The sequence below is a fragment of the Colias eurytheme genome, chromosome 2 (assembly GCF_061535395.1).
Source record: "Colias eurytheme isolate Ceu_HAF_F1 chromosome 2, ilColEury1 Martin Lab GWU primary, whole genome shotgun sequence".
NCBI lineage: Eukaryota > Metazoa > Arthropoda > Insecta > Lepidoptera > Pieridae > Colias > Colias eurytheme.
The window spans coordinates 7,529,777-7,548,336 of record NC_142981.1 but is presented as its reverse complement, the minus strand read 5'-3'; the positions used below and the strand labels follow the sequence as shown (position 1 = coordinate 7,548,336).

Here is an 18,560-nt window from a genome sequence, read left to right as displayed (position 1 = left end):
GCGAAGGTATCTTTGAATCACGCCAAGGAAGTTTCACTCCTGACGCGTGGGCTCGGCGCACACGCTCTTTTTTTGTAAAGTACCCTCAAAATATAATAGTAAAAACGAAAATATCCTTCAATTTTTGAACATTTATTTTGTTAGAATGCTATTTACTTAAAAATAAGTCCTGGTTATTAAATTAAAAATGTCTATATTTAATTCCTGAATAACATAAAATTCCCTCTGTTGATGACATAGAGACATTCGATATCGGTGACACGCGAGAAGCTACTGACCAAGCTCTTGCGTGTGTCACCGACGTCGAGCCGAGTAAGTACGCGAACTTTAAAACCGCGGTTTTAAAGTTCCTACGTCTATCAGCCCTTTAAGATTTCCTAAGATTTCCTTCATAGCGGAAACGAGAGGAACCTTATGATGCATTTTCACTAAGATTTTTACATTGCATACAGACGAGGTGATAAGCGAGGCGAATAACGAATGTATATTATCATGTAAACAGAGCACTCGCTATTCAACTTAAGATTCACGTATTCGTGTCTTAGATCATTCGTGTGACCGGTTTTGTAGATCGATTTTTGTTATATAATCAATAGGAAGACGAATGCATAGAGTAACATATACATACGACGAATATTCGACACTGGTACGCGTTAACACTCGTATACGAACAATTACATGCTCTGTGGTGAGGTGAACTCTCAGGTGAACGTTTCAAACACAGGTTTTAAACCACTTTGCCACATAATAAACCGTGTAAACGTTGAGTTATGAGGCCAATAATGTTGTTCTTCTACTCTTCACATGGCAATTTTTCAGCCGCGGCAGCCTTTTCGTAGTAAACTGTTATTTTTCTTGTGTATTTTTTTTTGTTTATGTGTTTGATTTTTACTGCGAATAAATTCTTATTCTATTCTATTCTATTCTATTCAATTTCTATCTACCGATCGAGCTTGCCGAATAGAAAGTTTGATATTTCATTGTGAGAAAAGATTTCTATTTAAAAAAAAATACATAAAAATCTTTATTAACCAAGTCTAAGAACCAAGTGTAGAACATGCAGTGATACTGGAGATCCAAATTAGGCTGTTGCCTGTGTCTTGGATCTCAGAATTGGGCAAACCATTTATAATATAATTAAGTTTATTTCGAAGAGTTAAGTGCCGTATTATTAATGTTACAAAAATACAAAAAATATTATTTTCTATTGGATTCATGAAATAAACTTAATTTATGATCATAAATCAAAGTTTACACAATTGTTACAGAATATAAGTGATATGATATGAATTATTAGGCTGAAAATTTCGATAACTGTTTATTATTGCTTATTTAATCAGGTGTTTTTTTATTGCAAATTATGATGAACAAGAAAATAATTTTCGGAAAATGTCAAATAACCAAAAGACTTGCATCTAGAATTATTTAGTGAAAAGTAAATAAAAACATCTGTAGTACGTCTCTGTCGTATGAAATGAAATATGAAATTGTACCTGTCTCTGTCTGTGGTAATAATCAGCAGTCAGCTTGTGACTAATTATTTTAGAAATATTTTTGTTTACTTTATCCTGTTTTTATTGAAAATGTACTGTGATAATAACTAAGGATTACACGTGTTTAGAAATAGAGTAAATTTTCGGACAACTTATTGTAAATTTTAGGTGACCATTGTGTTCGTGATAAATTTTTGTCGATTTCCTTTCAGACACTGTGATAAGAGGGAATGATAATGACCTAATCTAAAAGATTTTCATTAATCGTCACAATCATTCTTGGTAAGTAGCATACTACTTATTTTATACTTGGAAAACAAGTAATCTCACTCCCCTAAGGTGCAACTCGATATAGCAAATCTTACGATGTCTCTATGTTTCTTACAATAATTATCAACAGCTAATTGATCTTCCAAACGATTTAACATTCATGTTTATTAATTTCTATCTTTTTAACCTTTTTGCAAATAGTTCATTTGTGTATTCTGTTTCATATATTATTATTTATCGTCATTGTTTAAGTAGATAGCTGTCATTTGTACTAATTTCAGTTCTCAATTAATTAAATTTACCAGCAAAACATTTCCAATCTGTTAAACACAAATTTAGTAGTGTGTTACAGACACTACTAAATTTGTGTTTAACAGATTGATGTATCTACTGCAGGGAATTTTGTTTGTATAATGATGTTTATAAATTTTAAGATTTATATGGAGAGTAATATCTTATGTTTGAATTGTTTTGTAGGTATTTCCACACAATAAAATGAAGAATAATATATAGGAAAGCATGAAAAAATAACGCCACTATGTCAGAGAGCATTCAACCACTTACAGCCCCTATTTCTCTGTCTACATATCACCAACTAAGTTTGACAGGTATGTTTTAAACAATTATTAACCTTTTGTTCCGCAATTTATTAAAATAAAACAATCCCTGATATTTATAATTTAAATGCCAAACCATAGGCATTGTAATAAGTCATTTGTCTATTAATTTCATGGTAAAAACTGCTGATCAGATTAATACTATACAATGATTAGGTACAGACTAAATCAAGTGTGAATAAGAAATACATAACTGACTTATAGTTGATAGACTTAGGGCTAATTTTTCAATCCTTGGTTAAAACTTATTCGACGAATAACATATGAAACTAACATTTCCGTTAAACTACCATTCAGTTAAATAAACAGTGTTTATGAGTTCTTATCATGTACCTAGTTAGCTTAATTATTATTCTATTTGTCTTGGTTTGATGTACATACTAAAATTATTCTGATATTGTTTCAGTTGAATCTGCTAACATTAGGAGTTCTGGGCTCTTTAAACCAAATCCCTACCTGCAAGTGATCATTGATGATAATATATCAAGGAGGACTGAAGTTATAAAGAACACTTTACATCCAAAATGGAAAGAAGAGTTCACTGTCCTAGTCACTCCTCTATCAAAAATTGTTTTTCGTTTGGCCGACCACCATAGTTTTAGGAAAGACAACATTCTTGGGGAGAAGAGAATAAACTTTCTAAAAGTTCTCTTGTATTTTAATGGAAAAATCGAAAATGTTGAGATGACACTAGGTAAGGATATTTTTTTTATCTATCTATCTATCTATCAAAATTATTTTAATTACCAAAAATAATTGTATAATTAGTTTGGTTTGATTCACAAATTATACATCTCTCATTCCTGGCAAATTTGAACAAGATATTATTTGTTATTTATTTTTCTAAATAATAATTATTAAGGTTTTCTCAAATATTTTTAGATTTTCAATTATATTCTTACAACATAATAGTCTAGAATCTTATAATAATTTTTTTTTTTAGATTTAATGAAGACTGTATCCCAGGATAATTCTTCTAATTCAAATACTGAAGTAAAATCAGCAGAATTAGTGCTACTGTTAGATGGGTTACGAATTGATCCAACAATTTTAAGTCAATCGCATGAACTGTATGGAGAGCCTATGAATGCAAGAAGTCCACTTAACGATGGTGTTCGTGCAAGAATCAGACTACGCAACAATTCTGAAACATTCCGGTCTATGGCAAGACAACAGAATTTAAGAGTAAGTATTAATTAACTTGAGAATGATTTAATTATTAGACTATTGTAATTAGGTGCAGCATATAAAATGTAAGCTGGAATAGAAAATTCGTACTATAGTTTTGCACGCCTCATAAGCGAAGCGTTGAGGTGGGTACTACTGTCACTTCGCGCAAATTTAAGTTTATGATGTAAGAAACATCTTCATCACCTAAAATGCTTAACAATTAAGTTTATTGTATTCTTATAATATTATGAAATATGACCAATAAATTATAATAAGACAATCTTTGCTTTTGTCAAAATAAAAGAAATGTCCACAAATTTGAATAGTGGTTTAACATCTGTTGGTGTTTATACTGTTTTAAACTTGTCAGTCAACTCTATTTATATATAGTCTTTCTCATCTCAATATAATATGTATATAAATCTTGTGTCACAATGTTTGTCCTCAATGGACTCCTAAACCACATAACCGATTATGTGTAGTTCGATCCAACTTGAATGATAGGATAGTTTGAACATGTAGGAACCACGGGCGAAGCCGGAGCGGACCGCTAGTATCATAGCTATTAATGCCTCAGCCCCCGGAATCACAGACACAATAGAAAATCTATAGTGTCGTGGCCCGATCGGGCCGCTCGTTGGTCAAGGGTTTAACGAATCACAATGATGATTCTCGTTTTCGTCTACAATTTGCAACGTTTACAGCCGCCGCCCGGTCCGCCGCCGCACGGCGCGATCCCGGTGGCCGTGGCGGCGGACGGCGCGGGCCCGTCGCACGCGGACACGGACGCGCACGCACCGCCCGCGCACGCACAGCACGGCCCGACCCCGCCGCCGCCGCCGGCTAATAATGCGACCCCCGAGGAACCGCTGCCGCCTGGATGGGAGATGCGATACGATGTTTATGGACGGAGGTGATTATGACATTATTTATTTAATTTACTGTTCGGTTTTTTATTAGATCGACGACAAGCTGAGTAGAATATTTGAATGTGTTTACCGTACCAATATTTTTTTTTATTGATTTTTGTAAAAAATATTTGTAAAGTATTATATTTTGTATAGTTTAATATATGTATAGTTTAAAATGTGATCTGTAAACTATTATTATTTAGAAGCCAATTTTGTTAAAGTTTATTTTACTAATCTAATCTACCAGAAAATCACAGCTTCAGCTTTTTTTTACCCAATTATCCTACATATAGGTCTACCAGAATCTGATGGCATATTTATATTTACGAAATAAAAGATTTTCATATGGCAATTTTATTTGACAACTATCAAATTGGTTGTCAAAATATTTGTCTTCTTTGCAATTATTGATGAATAATTTTTAGGATTTTGTCTAAAAAATCTTCGAAAATGTCGAAAAAGCCGCTGCGATCACAAGCAAGAGGTGTTGTTTATAATGTGTATAGAAAAACATTCGATGAAGAAGGGTCAAACACATAACAATTTTCAATTTTGAATATTTTATTGGTAAGTTGGACTTACCCGTTTTGATACTTAAAATAAAAAATATTTTAAGTAGGTAACTATAATATTGTTTGTTGATTACAATATAATTTTATGAAAACTTATTACAGGAGTTTCCAATACGGCTATTCGTCAAGTCTAAGCTGTCCAAGTCAATTTTATAATGTGTGTATCTTTAATACTTACGAAAATAAACATAGTTTTATTTTATTTTATAAAAAATTATTAGCAATCTAGTTTTGATCTGCATTATCATTACATCCATATTTTTACATGGCATAATGATAATGAATATACAAATATATATAGGTATGTGTAAATAATAATATGTATTACATAGATAAAAGTAATATGTATATTATACATGTAAGTATGTACCTACATAATATTAAGTGGATATCTCATTATTAAGTACAGTATTTTTCACTTATGTAATGTGACTAATGATGTTGAGGACAAAATAAAAAATAAGCAGTATCAAGATCGTTCAGTCCATTTTCCCCAGGGTTGCACACTCAAAATTTTGATTTCCCAATTTGCCATCAGATTCTGGTTTACCTATACATAGGATAGGCTGGCATATACTACATACTACATAGTAGAAATTTAGTATTTCATATTTATCTACATTCATGATAGATGTCTTTGCACTGAAAATAATGAGGAAATAAACTGTATTATTTTTTGTATGTAAATACCCTTTATCATGTTAAACATATTGCAGTTGTACACTCCAATGATATTACGTATTTTATATTATGATTTATTTGATAATAGATAAGATCCGCTATTACAATAAAGATTGTTTGTCAAAGCAGTTGCTAATTTGCATGAAATATCGAGATATAGCGTGCAAATCTTTGTACAAAAAATAAATATTAAATATTTATTAAAATATCAAACGTTGGTGTAAGCTTGATAATCAATTATGTTTGATGGAAATTCTCCTGATTTAAAATAGCGAAAACCTGCGTAAATGTTATCCGGAAATGTTAACATTAATTAAAATATTGCATCGTTTTGGTTTGAGAAAATTGAACATTATTACGGACATTCACTAAATTGACCTTGAGGGCGAGTCAACTGTTAAGACCTGTGTCAATATCATGTTTCAGTTTTATACTGTTTTTTACTTTTTTTAGTTTCAAGCTAAGGAAAAGGAATTAAATTAATTAATTAGAATAGTACCCATTTTAAGTAAATGTTATCTAATTTAAAACTGCAATTAGACTCTGGAAGCAGTTATTATAATGCGTAAATAATTTCGCAACAAAAAATTGTTACAACAAATTAAGGTCACTTCAATTTTGTTTTCCAAGTTACTGCTTGCATACAAATTAATCGAAACTGGATTATAAAATAGTTTCTTAATAAGTAAAACGCGTTGAGTAATCGGGTTTTTCTCGTAGAGTAATCCATTTGAACTACCTTTATATAAATTGTATTTAATATTATCTTGAGGAAATCTTATACATGTTAAGAGAATATAATATTTGCCTATTAAATCAATGGATAGATAAATGTATTTATTCAACGTTAATCGATCTTCTTTCTATTTTATTTGTCTTTCATACACGAAACTTACGTAACTAGTACAATATATTAAGGCTTTGTCAGACAGGACGCGTACTTAGCGCGCGTCAGAGCGTTAAGTTGACGCCGCGATATGACGCTAAGATGTGTTCTACTACCATCGTAGAATACCGTCAAACAGAGCGCCGGCGCTAGCAGTACGCAACGCTCTGTCGCGGCGTTAGGACGCTTTAACGTCGGGTGTTGTATTTTTTTACAAATTTTATTTTAGCGTCGGAGTTAATAGGCGTAAAATAATAATAAAATACTGCATAATGACCGAAAATTTGATAGAATTGGTTAGAAAATATCCATGCTTATATAATACGAAGGACAGTTCATATAAACTATAAAGATATATCAATGAAGGCAAAATTGTGGGCACAAATCGGAGAAGAAATTAATGAAACTGTTAAGTAAAAAATTCTTCCGACTCCGGAGTTAATATCGCTGTACCTTGTTTTGTTCGTTAGTAATAATTATGTAAACAACATGCAGCTTTAATAATATCAATTGCTGTGTCCTAACGCGCGCTACTGCGTTCTGTTTGACGAAGCCTCGCGCGACGAAAACAGGACGCTGTAGCGCTACTACGCAGCGCTAAAATACGCGTCCTATCTGACAAAGCCTTTAAACTTCTTAAGAAATCATTCTCGAGAAATTCGCTGTTCGATGCAAAACAGACTATCTAGTAGTATTTCATTGTTGATCCCACTATAATAATAAACTTGTAAGCACGTAAGTAGATTGTGGTGAAAGTTTGAGTCGGCTATATTTTTTTTTAATTTCGAAGGGTTTTTCTGCCTGTTTCTAAGAAAGCAAATAAATATTTCGTTCCAATGTCTTATCAAAAGGATAGACAAGTACAGCAATATACGTTTTTAACGGCAAGACCATCTTTCATTCTATCGCATACAACAGATTCCTTCTCACACGCTAGCCTTCACAAGTCAGGCATTTACCTGACTTTTGTATTGCCATTCTGATCATTACCATTCTGAAGCGTGTACAACGTATGTATAATTTTCTAAACATGTAAGTTCCGTGTCAATTCAGATATTACGTGGACCACAACACGCGTTCCACGTCGTGGGAGCGTCCGCAGCCGCTGCCGCCCGGCTGGGAGGTGCGGCGCGACGGGCGCGGGCGCGTGTACTACGTGGACCACAACACGCGCACCACGACCTGGCAGCGGCCGGACACGGAGCGGCTGGCGCGCTTCCAGCACTGGCGCGGCGAGCGGCGCCACGTGGTCGCGCAGGGCAACCAGCGGTTCCTCTACCCGCAGCCGCAGCCGCCCCACCCGCCGAACAACCAAGAGCATGAGCAGGAACCGACCGCTGGTGAGTTATGTTCGCCTGGTACTTGTTGCGAGTGATACCAACTCTTCTAAATAGCTGAAAATGTTTTTAAGCTATTGCATAGCTTCTATCGCGGGCCGAATCGAGAAATTCCGTAACGAAAAAACCTCACGCTCCCCACTCCGACGGACACGGAGGTGTGGCTTGAAGGCATGCTATGCAATAGCTTTACCGCGGCAGTCCCCGAGTGCCACACGTCTTTTTTTTATCGATTTAGCTTCAAAATTCAAGCTCTTCAAGTTTGCTATTCTAGTAGTCATAAGATTAAATCAGTTCTCCTTTTTTTATAGAAATTATTGACACATTGAAAATGTTTCTATTATTTTTCTTGATGTCTTATGTTTATGCTGTAATATGTTGTCACTACGAGCTAATTATGTGGGTGGAATGTATAAACATTAAATTGCATAAAAAATATCAATTTCGATATTTATCAACAGACGATTCGATATCTATCAACAGAGGATTATCCAAATTCCTGAATCACATTTTAATTGAATTTTTAATGGAAAGCAATAAATATTAGCAAGAAAACCAATAACCTATATGTTGTGTCGATATTATATCCGTGTATCCGCTTGCTTGCCTGTTAGGGCTTCCTTATCAGTAACTACTAACCAACCGCAGTTGGCTAAGTTTACATCAAGGAAAACGAAACTTATATTTACTGTTATATACAGTATTATATTATTTTATTTTATTATATTATATTATTTTATCAGATTCTATTAATAGCTTTATCATTCTCATACGCATTGCTTTAAAAGGAACACGCATATTGAGTACTTTATGATGATGAGACAACAAAATTCTGGATTATCAAACATTTAGGATAAGGTGCAATGTGCATCTGTATAGAATATACAACTCCCGATAATGAATCATTACATTCGATTTGACAGCTAAATACAATAATGGATTATAATTATTACGAAAATACGTTTCGTATTCAAATTATAAACGTAATCATTATTGATTGTGTTTGTTACCACCTGCATAAATTCTCAAATTACTATTTACCAATCACGAGAAAAGGGTTGACGTACGTAAACCTACATAATTATCTTTCCGCGTTAATATTCATGTGAACGATATTATTTATGTCGATGTTATCAATTGTTATACAAATAAATAAAGACGTAATGTACACACATGCAAGTTTAAGCTACATGTAAGCATACAATATATATGAGTTGAATTCAAACACGGTAAAAAAACAACAGCCAATTTTTATGTACCTACATACTTAAATGCATATAGTACGTACTTATATTGTTAAGATTAGTACTCCTATCTGAATCCATACAATTGTAATTCTACAAATCATTGCCAAGGATGCTGTATATCTATAGGTACTAATGATATATTAATGTTTCTTCTTTCAAGATATAGTTTTGCACGCCTCATAAGCGAAGCGTTGAGGTGGGTACTACTGTCACTTCGCGAAAAACATCTGATTTTTCAAACTTAAAATGTCTTTATGTATCATACATTGCACTTGTAAGATAATACATACACACACATATTAAGAAAAAACACTATTTTTAACGTTCATGATATTTTTGATGTCATTTTTGTTATTTAAACTAGTTAAAAAACAGTTTAAAAAAGTTCTGTCTTGGACGTCCGTGTGTCTGTATGTGCGGATCCTTTTTCTTGTTAACACGATAGCGACCGAAATACTTTACTAATCGAGTCTTTTTTTTTCTCTTACGCTTGAGTATGCTCAGGAATAGAACCCTTTCATTTTTCAGGGTCTGATTCGATGTGGTTTAATTGTTATTAAATAAATAAAAATAATAATTAATAAATATTTATTAAAAAAAAAATTATGAGGCGTGCACTTTTGGATTTTCCAAATTATTGATGTTTATGTTTAGTATTGATTTGTTTAATTTTAAGATACACTTGTGATTTCCTAAATAAACATAATTAGTACACATAATTTGTGAGCGAGTAACAGTCGTAGAAAAAAAAACATTTTATTTTTAATTTTCAACAATAATAAGTAGGCTATAAAGCCTATACTTTGTTTAAACATTGGCTAGTTGAATTTTGTATGATTGAAATACACCATATGACCATATGATCAAAAGGACGATCACGTCTATGTCCATGTTAAATGTATCCAAATTAAATAAAAGTTGAACAAACAAGAATTACAATGACACTTAATAGGCAAAAGCGATCCACAGTTTGGGCTGTGGGACGTGCCTAAGAAATATACATACAAACATACACTCGAAAAACATAACCCTCCTTTCGCAGTTTGGTAAAATTGTTGGACTTAACTCTACTCATCATTTAGTCCTTTAAAAATTTTTGAAGTGAAAATTTCTTTAGCGGCGTTGAGCACTTTTTCTGTAATGGATATAAAATCTTAAACTCGCGTCAGGACACGTGACCTGATCGAAAAAGCGTAAGACGGATACCATTCCAAAATATCAAACATGCTCAACGTTAATAATCAAGTTTTCACTTCTGCCGGCACTCCCGGAGTGCAACCCGTCTTTTTTTTTTATTTATTCCATTCACGTATTTAATACTAGCTGCTCCGCGCGGTTTCACCCCCGTAGCTCCACTCCTGTAGGTCGTAGCGTGATGATATATAGCCTATAACCTTCCTCGATAAATAGGCTATCTAACACCAAAAGAATTTTTCAAATCGGACCAGTAGTTCCCGAGATTAGCGCGTTCAAACAAACAAACAAACAAACTCTTCAGCTTTATAATATTAGTATAGATTAACTCATACATTCACATATATAAAATTCCTCCAACAGCAGGCAGCACAGTGAGCGTAGCAAGCAGCTCCACAGCGAGCACTAGCGCGCCTCCCAGCGCGGCGAGCACAGCGGGCACAACCAGCGCGGTGAGCGCGGAGGACGCGCTCGGCGCGCTGCCGGCCGGCTGGGAGCGCCGCGTGCAGCCCGACGGACGCGTGTACTACGTGAACCACAAGAACCGCACTACGCAGTGGGAGGACCCGAGGACTCAGGTGCGTGTCCTTAGATGCTTGTTTATATTGTAGTGGAAGGAACTGAGGACTCAGGTACGTGTCCTTAGATGCTTGTTTATATTGTAGTGGAAGGAACTGAGGACTCAGGTACGTGTCCTTAGATGCTTGTTTATATTGTAGTGGAAGGAACTGAGGACTCAGGTACGTGTCTTTAGATGCTTGTTTATATTGTAGTGGAAGGAACTGAGGACTCAGGTACGTGTCCTTAGATGCTTGTTTATATTGTAGTGGAAGGAACTGAGGACTCAGGTACGTGTCCTTAGATGCTTGTTTATATTGTAGTGGAAGGAACTGAGGACTCAGGTACGGGACGGGCTAAGGTGCTTGTAAAGAAAAGCTGTATATTGCGATGCAAGAATGGCAATGGTAGTGTACTATGTGTCAAATGACATTTGTAATACGATTTACTCGGAAAGGTTTGCCTTAACGTAAATAGGTTTTTTACATATAAGATAGTATCTGACTCTAAAATTAAATTACAATACAAAAGTTATTGTTTGACTTATACTATTATTGATAAGTTTGAATTAACCCATTGACCACCGTAAGGCCCGATCGGGGCGCGACACAATAGATTTTCTATTGTGTCTGTGATTCCGAGGACTGATGGATTAACAGGTAACACCTTTGATGCTAAGTCGATCGCACTTTTGGTGCAAAATCTATATTTTGTTAGTGCGATGCATTCTCTGATCAATATTTTTTGTTTGCGCATTGCATAGAATTCTCTGTTAAAATTGTGAAATTAATTTTCAGGGTCAAGAAATTAGTGCATTAGAGGAGGCTTTACCCCCCGGCTGGGAGATTCGTTTCACAGAAGAGGGAACGCGATACTTTGTAGATCACAATACGAGAACCACCACCTTCCAGGTACGTATATTTTTAAGTTATATTTGAAGGCAATATCACCAACGTACTAGCGATGGGCTAGAAAATGAAATTGCTAATTTTTACTGCAGTGAAATATCTCGTTTTTATTGTAATTTCCTTTTACTCTATGGGTTCAGTCCTGGGCAACAGTATCATACATTTTAGAATTTGAAACCTTCCAAATTTGATTCGCAATAGCGCGCACAGTTCGCACCATTTGCTATTACCCCGACTACATCCGATTTCGCCTGGTATAAAAAATAGCCACACTACTCTACTCTACTAGTGGGCTAACCCTTAGGTTACGTATTTATCTCATGACGAAAGAATTTTTAATCGCTCATTTAGTTTTTAGTTAAATTATTACAATCAAACAAATTCATTATCTATAAAGCATGTATTTATTATTCATGTTAAATGTAAATGTATTAATAAAGATTAATAAAGAGCAAGAATATTAGTGAGTCGTCTGCTCTATCGCTGGGGTTGCAGTAAAAAAAAAGACGGGTTGCACTCCGGGAGTGCCGGCAGAAGTGAAAACTTGATTATTTGTAACTTGACGTTCAGCATGTTTGATATTTTGGAATGGTATCCGTCTTACGCATGGAATATAAGGACTAAAACCGTCTTACGCTTTTTCGATCAGGCCACGTGTCCTGACGCGAGTTTAAGATTTTATACCCAACGCCGCTAAAGAAGTTTTCACTTCAAAAATTGGTTTGAGACGATTGACTCTAACTCGTGTTATAAAAAGTGTAGTAGCCTCTCTAGTACAGTACATAGTAACTCAATGATTAAAATACATAATAAGTGTCACTTCTGCGCAGGACCCGCGGCCGGGCGCGCCGAAGGGCGGGGCGGGCGCGTACGGCGTGCCGCGCGCGTACGAGCGCTCGTTCCGCTGGAAGCTGAGCCAGTTCCGCTACCTGTGCCAGAGCAACGCGCTGCCCAGCCACATCAAGGTCACGCTCGCCAGGCAGACGCTCTTCGAGGACTCCTACCACCAGGTTCATACTATTATTTGCTGATAATTGTGTTCCAAATTGTTCGTATTAGTCGAAATATTATTTAATTTATAGTATCCGCTTGACCAATGTACACAATTATTTTGGAAACTTTTTACGTGAAACAAAATAATTATAATAAAAGACTGGCAAATGAAGGAAGGATCTGTTCTAAAAGGCAGACGAGAAGTTGGTCTCATCTTCTTGTAAAAAAAATCGTATTATATTTAAAACTCAAGGATTTCAGATCATACATAAAATATAATCAACTGAAATTGTTTATTTTTTTAGGCAATTGTTGTTATATTAAAAGAAAATATTTAATAAAATACAATTTTCTCCTTTCAGATAATGAGGCTACCCGCATACGAGTTAAGAAGACGTTTGTATATAATATTCCGTGGTGAGGAGGGTCTGGACTATGGAGGCGTCAGCCGAGAATGGTTTTTCCTATTATCGCATGAAGTTTTAAACCCCATGTACTGTTTGTTCGAATACGCGAATAAAAACAACTACAGCCTTCAAATAAATCCTGCCAGTTACGTGAATCCTGATCATCTGTTATATTTCAAATTCATCGGAAGGTTCATAGCGATGGCCTTGTATCACGGTCGATTTATTTATTCCGGTTTCACGATGCCCTTCTACAAGAGAATGCTGAACAAGAAACTCACTATGAAAGACATCGAATCCATCGATCCCGAGTTCTATAACTCTTTGGTGTGGATAAAAGACAACAATATAGATGAGTGTGGCCTTGAAATGTGGTTCAGTGTGGACTTTGAAGTGTTGGGCCAAGTGATACACCACGAACTGAAACCGGCCGGTGATAAAGAACGTGTTACAGAAGTGAGTTATATTTTATATATTTTAGGTATAAATTGTCTTAAATTGTCTTGTAATTATCATTATCATTTTAAATGTTTGTACTTTTATGTGTACAGTCACGAGCAATAATATATGCCTAGGGGGCGATGTGCAAAAATATCTGTCACTAGACTACTTCAATAATATCTATCTGCCCGTATACAGCAAAAATATCTGACATTAGTAGGCAGCATAATAAAGTGGCATCAAAATTATGTGACGAAAATGTAACAGCAAATAATTGTGACAACCTCTCACGGCATAAATATGTGACATCAACTAGGAAGCAATAATATCTGACACAATTTCATATTTCTGTATTTTGCATAGATTCCTCATACAAATCAAAAATATGTGACATCAACTAGGTGGCAATAATATCTGACACAATTTCATATTTCTATATTTTGCATAGTTTCCTCACAAAAAGCATAAATATGTGACATCAACTAGGAAGCAATAATATCTGACACAATTTCATATTTCTGTATTTTGCATCGATAAGTACCTCACACAAAGCATAAATATGTGACACCGACTAGGGGGCAATAATATCTGACACAATTTTATATTTCATAATTTTGCGTTGATTCCACACTAAAAGCATAAATAATTGACATCAACTAGGAAGCAATAATATCTGACACAATTTTATTTTCAATTTAATATTGAATTAATACAAAATAAATAAATTTTATTTTAACTACGTTGTTTTAAAACATTATTACCATATTAATTAATATGTGCCGTCGTTGTATACTACATATTATATGTTTAGATATTATATCCTACTAGCTTAATACCCGCGGCTTCGCCCGCGTTTTCAAAGATAAACCCGCATAGTTTCCGTTCCTGTGGGATTTCCAGGATCATAAGCGTTAATCCAAGTTACCTTCTATGTGTGTGCTAAATACCATTTTCTCTTTTATTTGTGTGAAAGAGTAACAAACATCCTTACATGATACTCACGAACTTTCGCATTTATAATATTAGAAGGATATCATATCATGACAAAATTAAAGTATTCATATACTTATATGAATGCCCACTTGTATAGATCTATTTTATTTGAAGGTTCAGTGTAACCTTCGTGTATTATTTAGAAATTGTTTTGTCACATGTTTTGTTATATTTGACGTTAGCGGCTTTTGACACGATTGCTCCGTTATTCATTTTGATTTACCTATTATTAGCCTATATAATATTGCTATTATTTTATTGAGTATCGAATATTATGGCAAATTATCATATTATCGTAATTTTATTAAAAAAAAAATATTTACAAAATATAATGTGTCTTTTGTTCATATTCTTCCCAGCAAAATACATAACACTAATTCAATAAATAACGTTTTGCCTTTTTAAAATCCTATCCTATCTTATCCTACTAGTCCTACTATAATCCTACTTCCTATCCTACTAATCTATTATTAATGCGAAAGTTTGTGTATGTGTGTGTTTGTTACTCTTTCACGCAAATACTACTGAACCGATTACAATAAAATTTAGCAGACATATAAAGGGTAACTTGGGTTAACACTTAGGATAGGTTTTATTCCAAAATTCCCACGGGATAGGGAACTATGCGGTATTTCTGTGAAAACGCAGGCGAAGCCGCGGGCGGAAAGCTAGTGTCACATATTTATGCTTTTTGTGAGGAATCAATTATATTTTACAATACAGAAATATAAGATTGTGTCAGATATTATTGCCGCCTAGGTGACATCACATATTTATGCTTCGAGAGGTTGTCACAATTATTTGCTGTAACATTTTCGTCACATAATTTTGATGCCACTTTATTATGCTGCCTACTAATGTCAGATATTTTTGCTGTATACGGGCAGACAGATATTATTGAACCCGTTCTTATGACAGATATTATTGCTAATCTGCAAATAGTAATATATTTATGCTTCTGACTGTACATTACAATATTTAAGAAAAATAATTAAAGTGCAACCAATTTCGTTTATTTTAGACAAACAAAGAACAATACCTGCAATTAGTAACACAATGGCGAATGACGAGAGGTATTGAAGAACAAACATCTGCTTTTCTTGATGGCTTCAATGAGGTGAGTTTTAAATGTTTAAAAATTAAATATAATTTGACGTAATCAATTATTATTTGAAGTATTTTAACAAATACAAGTTGTTTATTTGTCTGTGACATAAAGGGGAAGTTTTAAGTACGAAGAAAGTTTCGCAAATTGTAAATTGTCTTCCCTCCCTGTTAGAAACGACATCGAAATATACTTCGTTTTTTTTTTCGAATAAGGCTACTTGAGTTTGTGTATAAATCCAATTGATAAAACAATATCAAAATAAATAGTGTGCTTCTTGAGATCGTTTTCTCGTAGCTAGAGAATTTTTGAATATTTTGAATAGAATTGGTAAGAAGAATAGGACAATAAGTATCTATCTAATTATTTTAACATTAATTGATTATTTTGTCGTCAAAATTGGATTTATGTATTATGTATATGTGTATTTTTTACCTTATCTGCAGTTAGCTGCAGACTGTGTGTCTTTGATTTAATGTTATATTTGTTAGTGGTGGTTGCCTATAATTGTGACAGCACTATGTCTACGATTGTTATTACTTTAATGCTTTTACCTATGTATCAGTGTATGTCATGTTGGTGATCCTTAATGAAAAAATGTATGCGTGTACAAGAGTACACACGTAAGAAGTGAAACTTCTTTATGACCTTAAAAATGTCACGAGTATGGCGTAACGCAAAAATGTCACGCGTACGGCGTAACGCAAAAATGTCACGCGTACGGCGTAACGCAAAAATGTTACACTAAATTTTTGTCCAACGCCGATAAAGAAGTTTCACTTCAATAAATAAATGACGCATGTTAGGTGGTGCCGCTCGAGTGGCTCAAGTACTTCGACGAGCGCGAGTTAGAGCTGATGCTGTGCGGCATGCAGGAGGTGGACGTGGACGACTGGCAGCGGAACACCATCTACCGGCACTACACGCGCACCAGCAAACAGGTCGTCTGGTTCTGGCAGGTACGTCACGTAGCTTTTTTTTAAATTGTTTTTTGAATTTAGAATGAGATGTTTTTGTGCCAATGTGTTTTTTTTTATTATAATCTGTGAAGTTAGCTCTCTTCTCAATCGAGTGTTGGAGCTACAAATGATCGTCAATGTTTGCCGCCACTACGGCTATTACGAATAAACATCTGCAATGACGACCGATCATAGACACTATCGTGATTGCCTCTACTCGTCCAACGCTACCGATTGTGAAGAGGGCTCATTAGAATTTTTAACGACAAATGTTTTGGAATTTTTATAATGAGTTTTTGGGAATTTTAAATTGTATGGTGAAAGTTGAATGTTCAACTAGGCGGAAAGTGTTATTGTAATGAGTAAGAGAAATCAAATATGTAACAAATTATTTAATATGATAAAATACGACTAAGTTATTTTTAAGTTTAAAAAACTACTTTCACTGTTAATTCAAGTATACATATATAATTAAATAAATAAATTAAATATATTTATAACATGGGTTGCGATGGTAGTTTTTCTAATGACGCTCTTATATTCGCAGTTCGTACGCCAAATGGATAACGAGAAACGCGCGAGACTGCTCCAATTCGTAACAGGAACGTGCCGAGTGCCGGTCGGCGGCTTTGCGGAGCTCATGGGATCCAATGGACCTCAACGCTTTTGTATAGAAAAGGTTCGTTTTATATTACACTAGCTGCTCCGCGCGGTTTCATCCCCGTGGCTCTACTCCTGTTGGTCGTAGCGTGATGATATATAGCCTCGATAAATAAGCTATCTAACACCGAAAGAATTTTTCAAATCGGACCAGTAGTTTCCGAGATAAGCGCGTTCAAACAAACTCTTCAGCTTTATAATATTAGTATAGATTGTTTAATTCTACACACAGTCAGTATCATCATAAGTATGATAGGTAATTATGGTTGTTCCTAAAACTTATATTATTCAATAAATAAGAAACAGTCACTTCTTATAACTAATACTAGCTTATTTTTTTATTAATTAAAACAATTGTATGTTCGATGCTCGTACGATATGTTGCCCTCTTTAGCAAGTATAAACTTAAACATATTTTTTTGTCTATATCACAATTTTAAATTATTGATGTTAAGACGTTCAGTTTATTCACATTCCTAAATAAATACGAATATATTATTTTCTCAATTTTAATGTAAGTTTAAAGACTAATCAATATTTGCATTTCTTTTAAAGGTTGGAAAAGATACTTGGTTGCCGCGATCACACACCTGCTTCAATAGACTCGACTTACCTCCTTACAAAAGTTACGAGCAATTATGTGAAAAGCTTAATTTCGCTATTGAGGAAACTGAAGGCTTCGGGCAGGAATAACATTATTTGTTTGCTCTTAGTATTAGTAAATGTAATATAAATTAAAATCACAATAAATTAATTGCACCATACCTCGAAATGAGGCATTTATACCAATGAACTTGGTGCCGTCGAAAAAAAGACCAACCAAATACTTGTATGAAATATTTTGTTTTAACAATTATTTTATAATTATGTAGATATCACTAGTGTATTGTCAGTTATATAAGATATATTTTGTTTGAACTATATTTAAAAGTTCTTCTATAAAGTTCAATAAAATTCCAAAACAACATATATAGTTTTATTTTAACTTTATTCATAAAATTAGGATTGTAAGTACCTATCTTGTTTTTAGTAATTTTATTTTATACGAAGCTCCTGTAGATATAGTAGTTCTTATCGACACTGCGCTGTGTTACGTCATGACGCTGCGCCGGCTGCCAATGGTTAGTCAATGAATTATTATAAATTCTGATGTATTTT

At 34.3% G+C, this 18,560-nt stretch overlaps 1 protein-coding gene across 1 annotated transcript; it reads left to right on the top strand.

Moving 5' to 3' along the window:
- The first annotated feature begins 1,509 nt into the window (after positions 1 to 1,509).
- On the top strand, positions 1,510 to 18,369 carry Su(dx) (WW domain containing E3 ubiquitin protein ligase suppressor of deltex). Its single transcript, XM_090114282.1, has 14 exons — positions 1,510 to 1,775; positions 2,241 to 2,371; positions 2,787 to 3,074; positions 3,324 to 3,565; positions 4,255 to 4,463; positions 7,654 to 7,949; positions 10,742 to 10,956; positions 11,734 to 11,847; positions 12,675 to 12,854; positions 13,200 to 13,700; positions 15,700 to 15,795; positions 16,590 to 16,742; positions 17,290 to 17,421; positions 17,958 to 18,369. The coding sequence occupies exons 2-14, from the start codon at positions 2,302 to 2,304 to the stop codon at positions 18,093 to 18,095; spliced, it is 2,634 nt and encodes an 877-aa protein (XP_089970408.1). The 5' UTR covers positions 1,510 to 1,775; positions 2,241 to 2,301; the 3' UTR covers positions 18,096 to 18,369.
- The last annotated feature ends 191 nt before the right edge of the window (positions 18,370 to 18,560 follow it).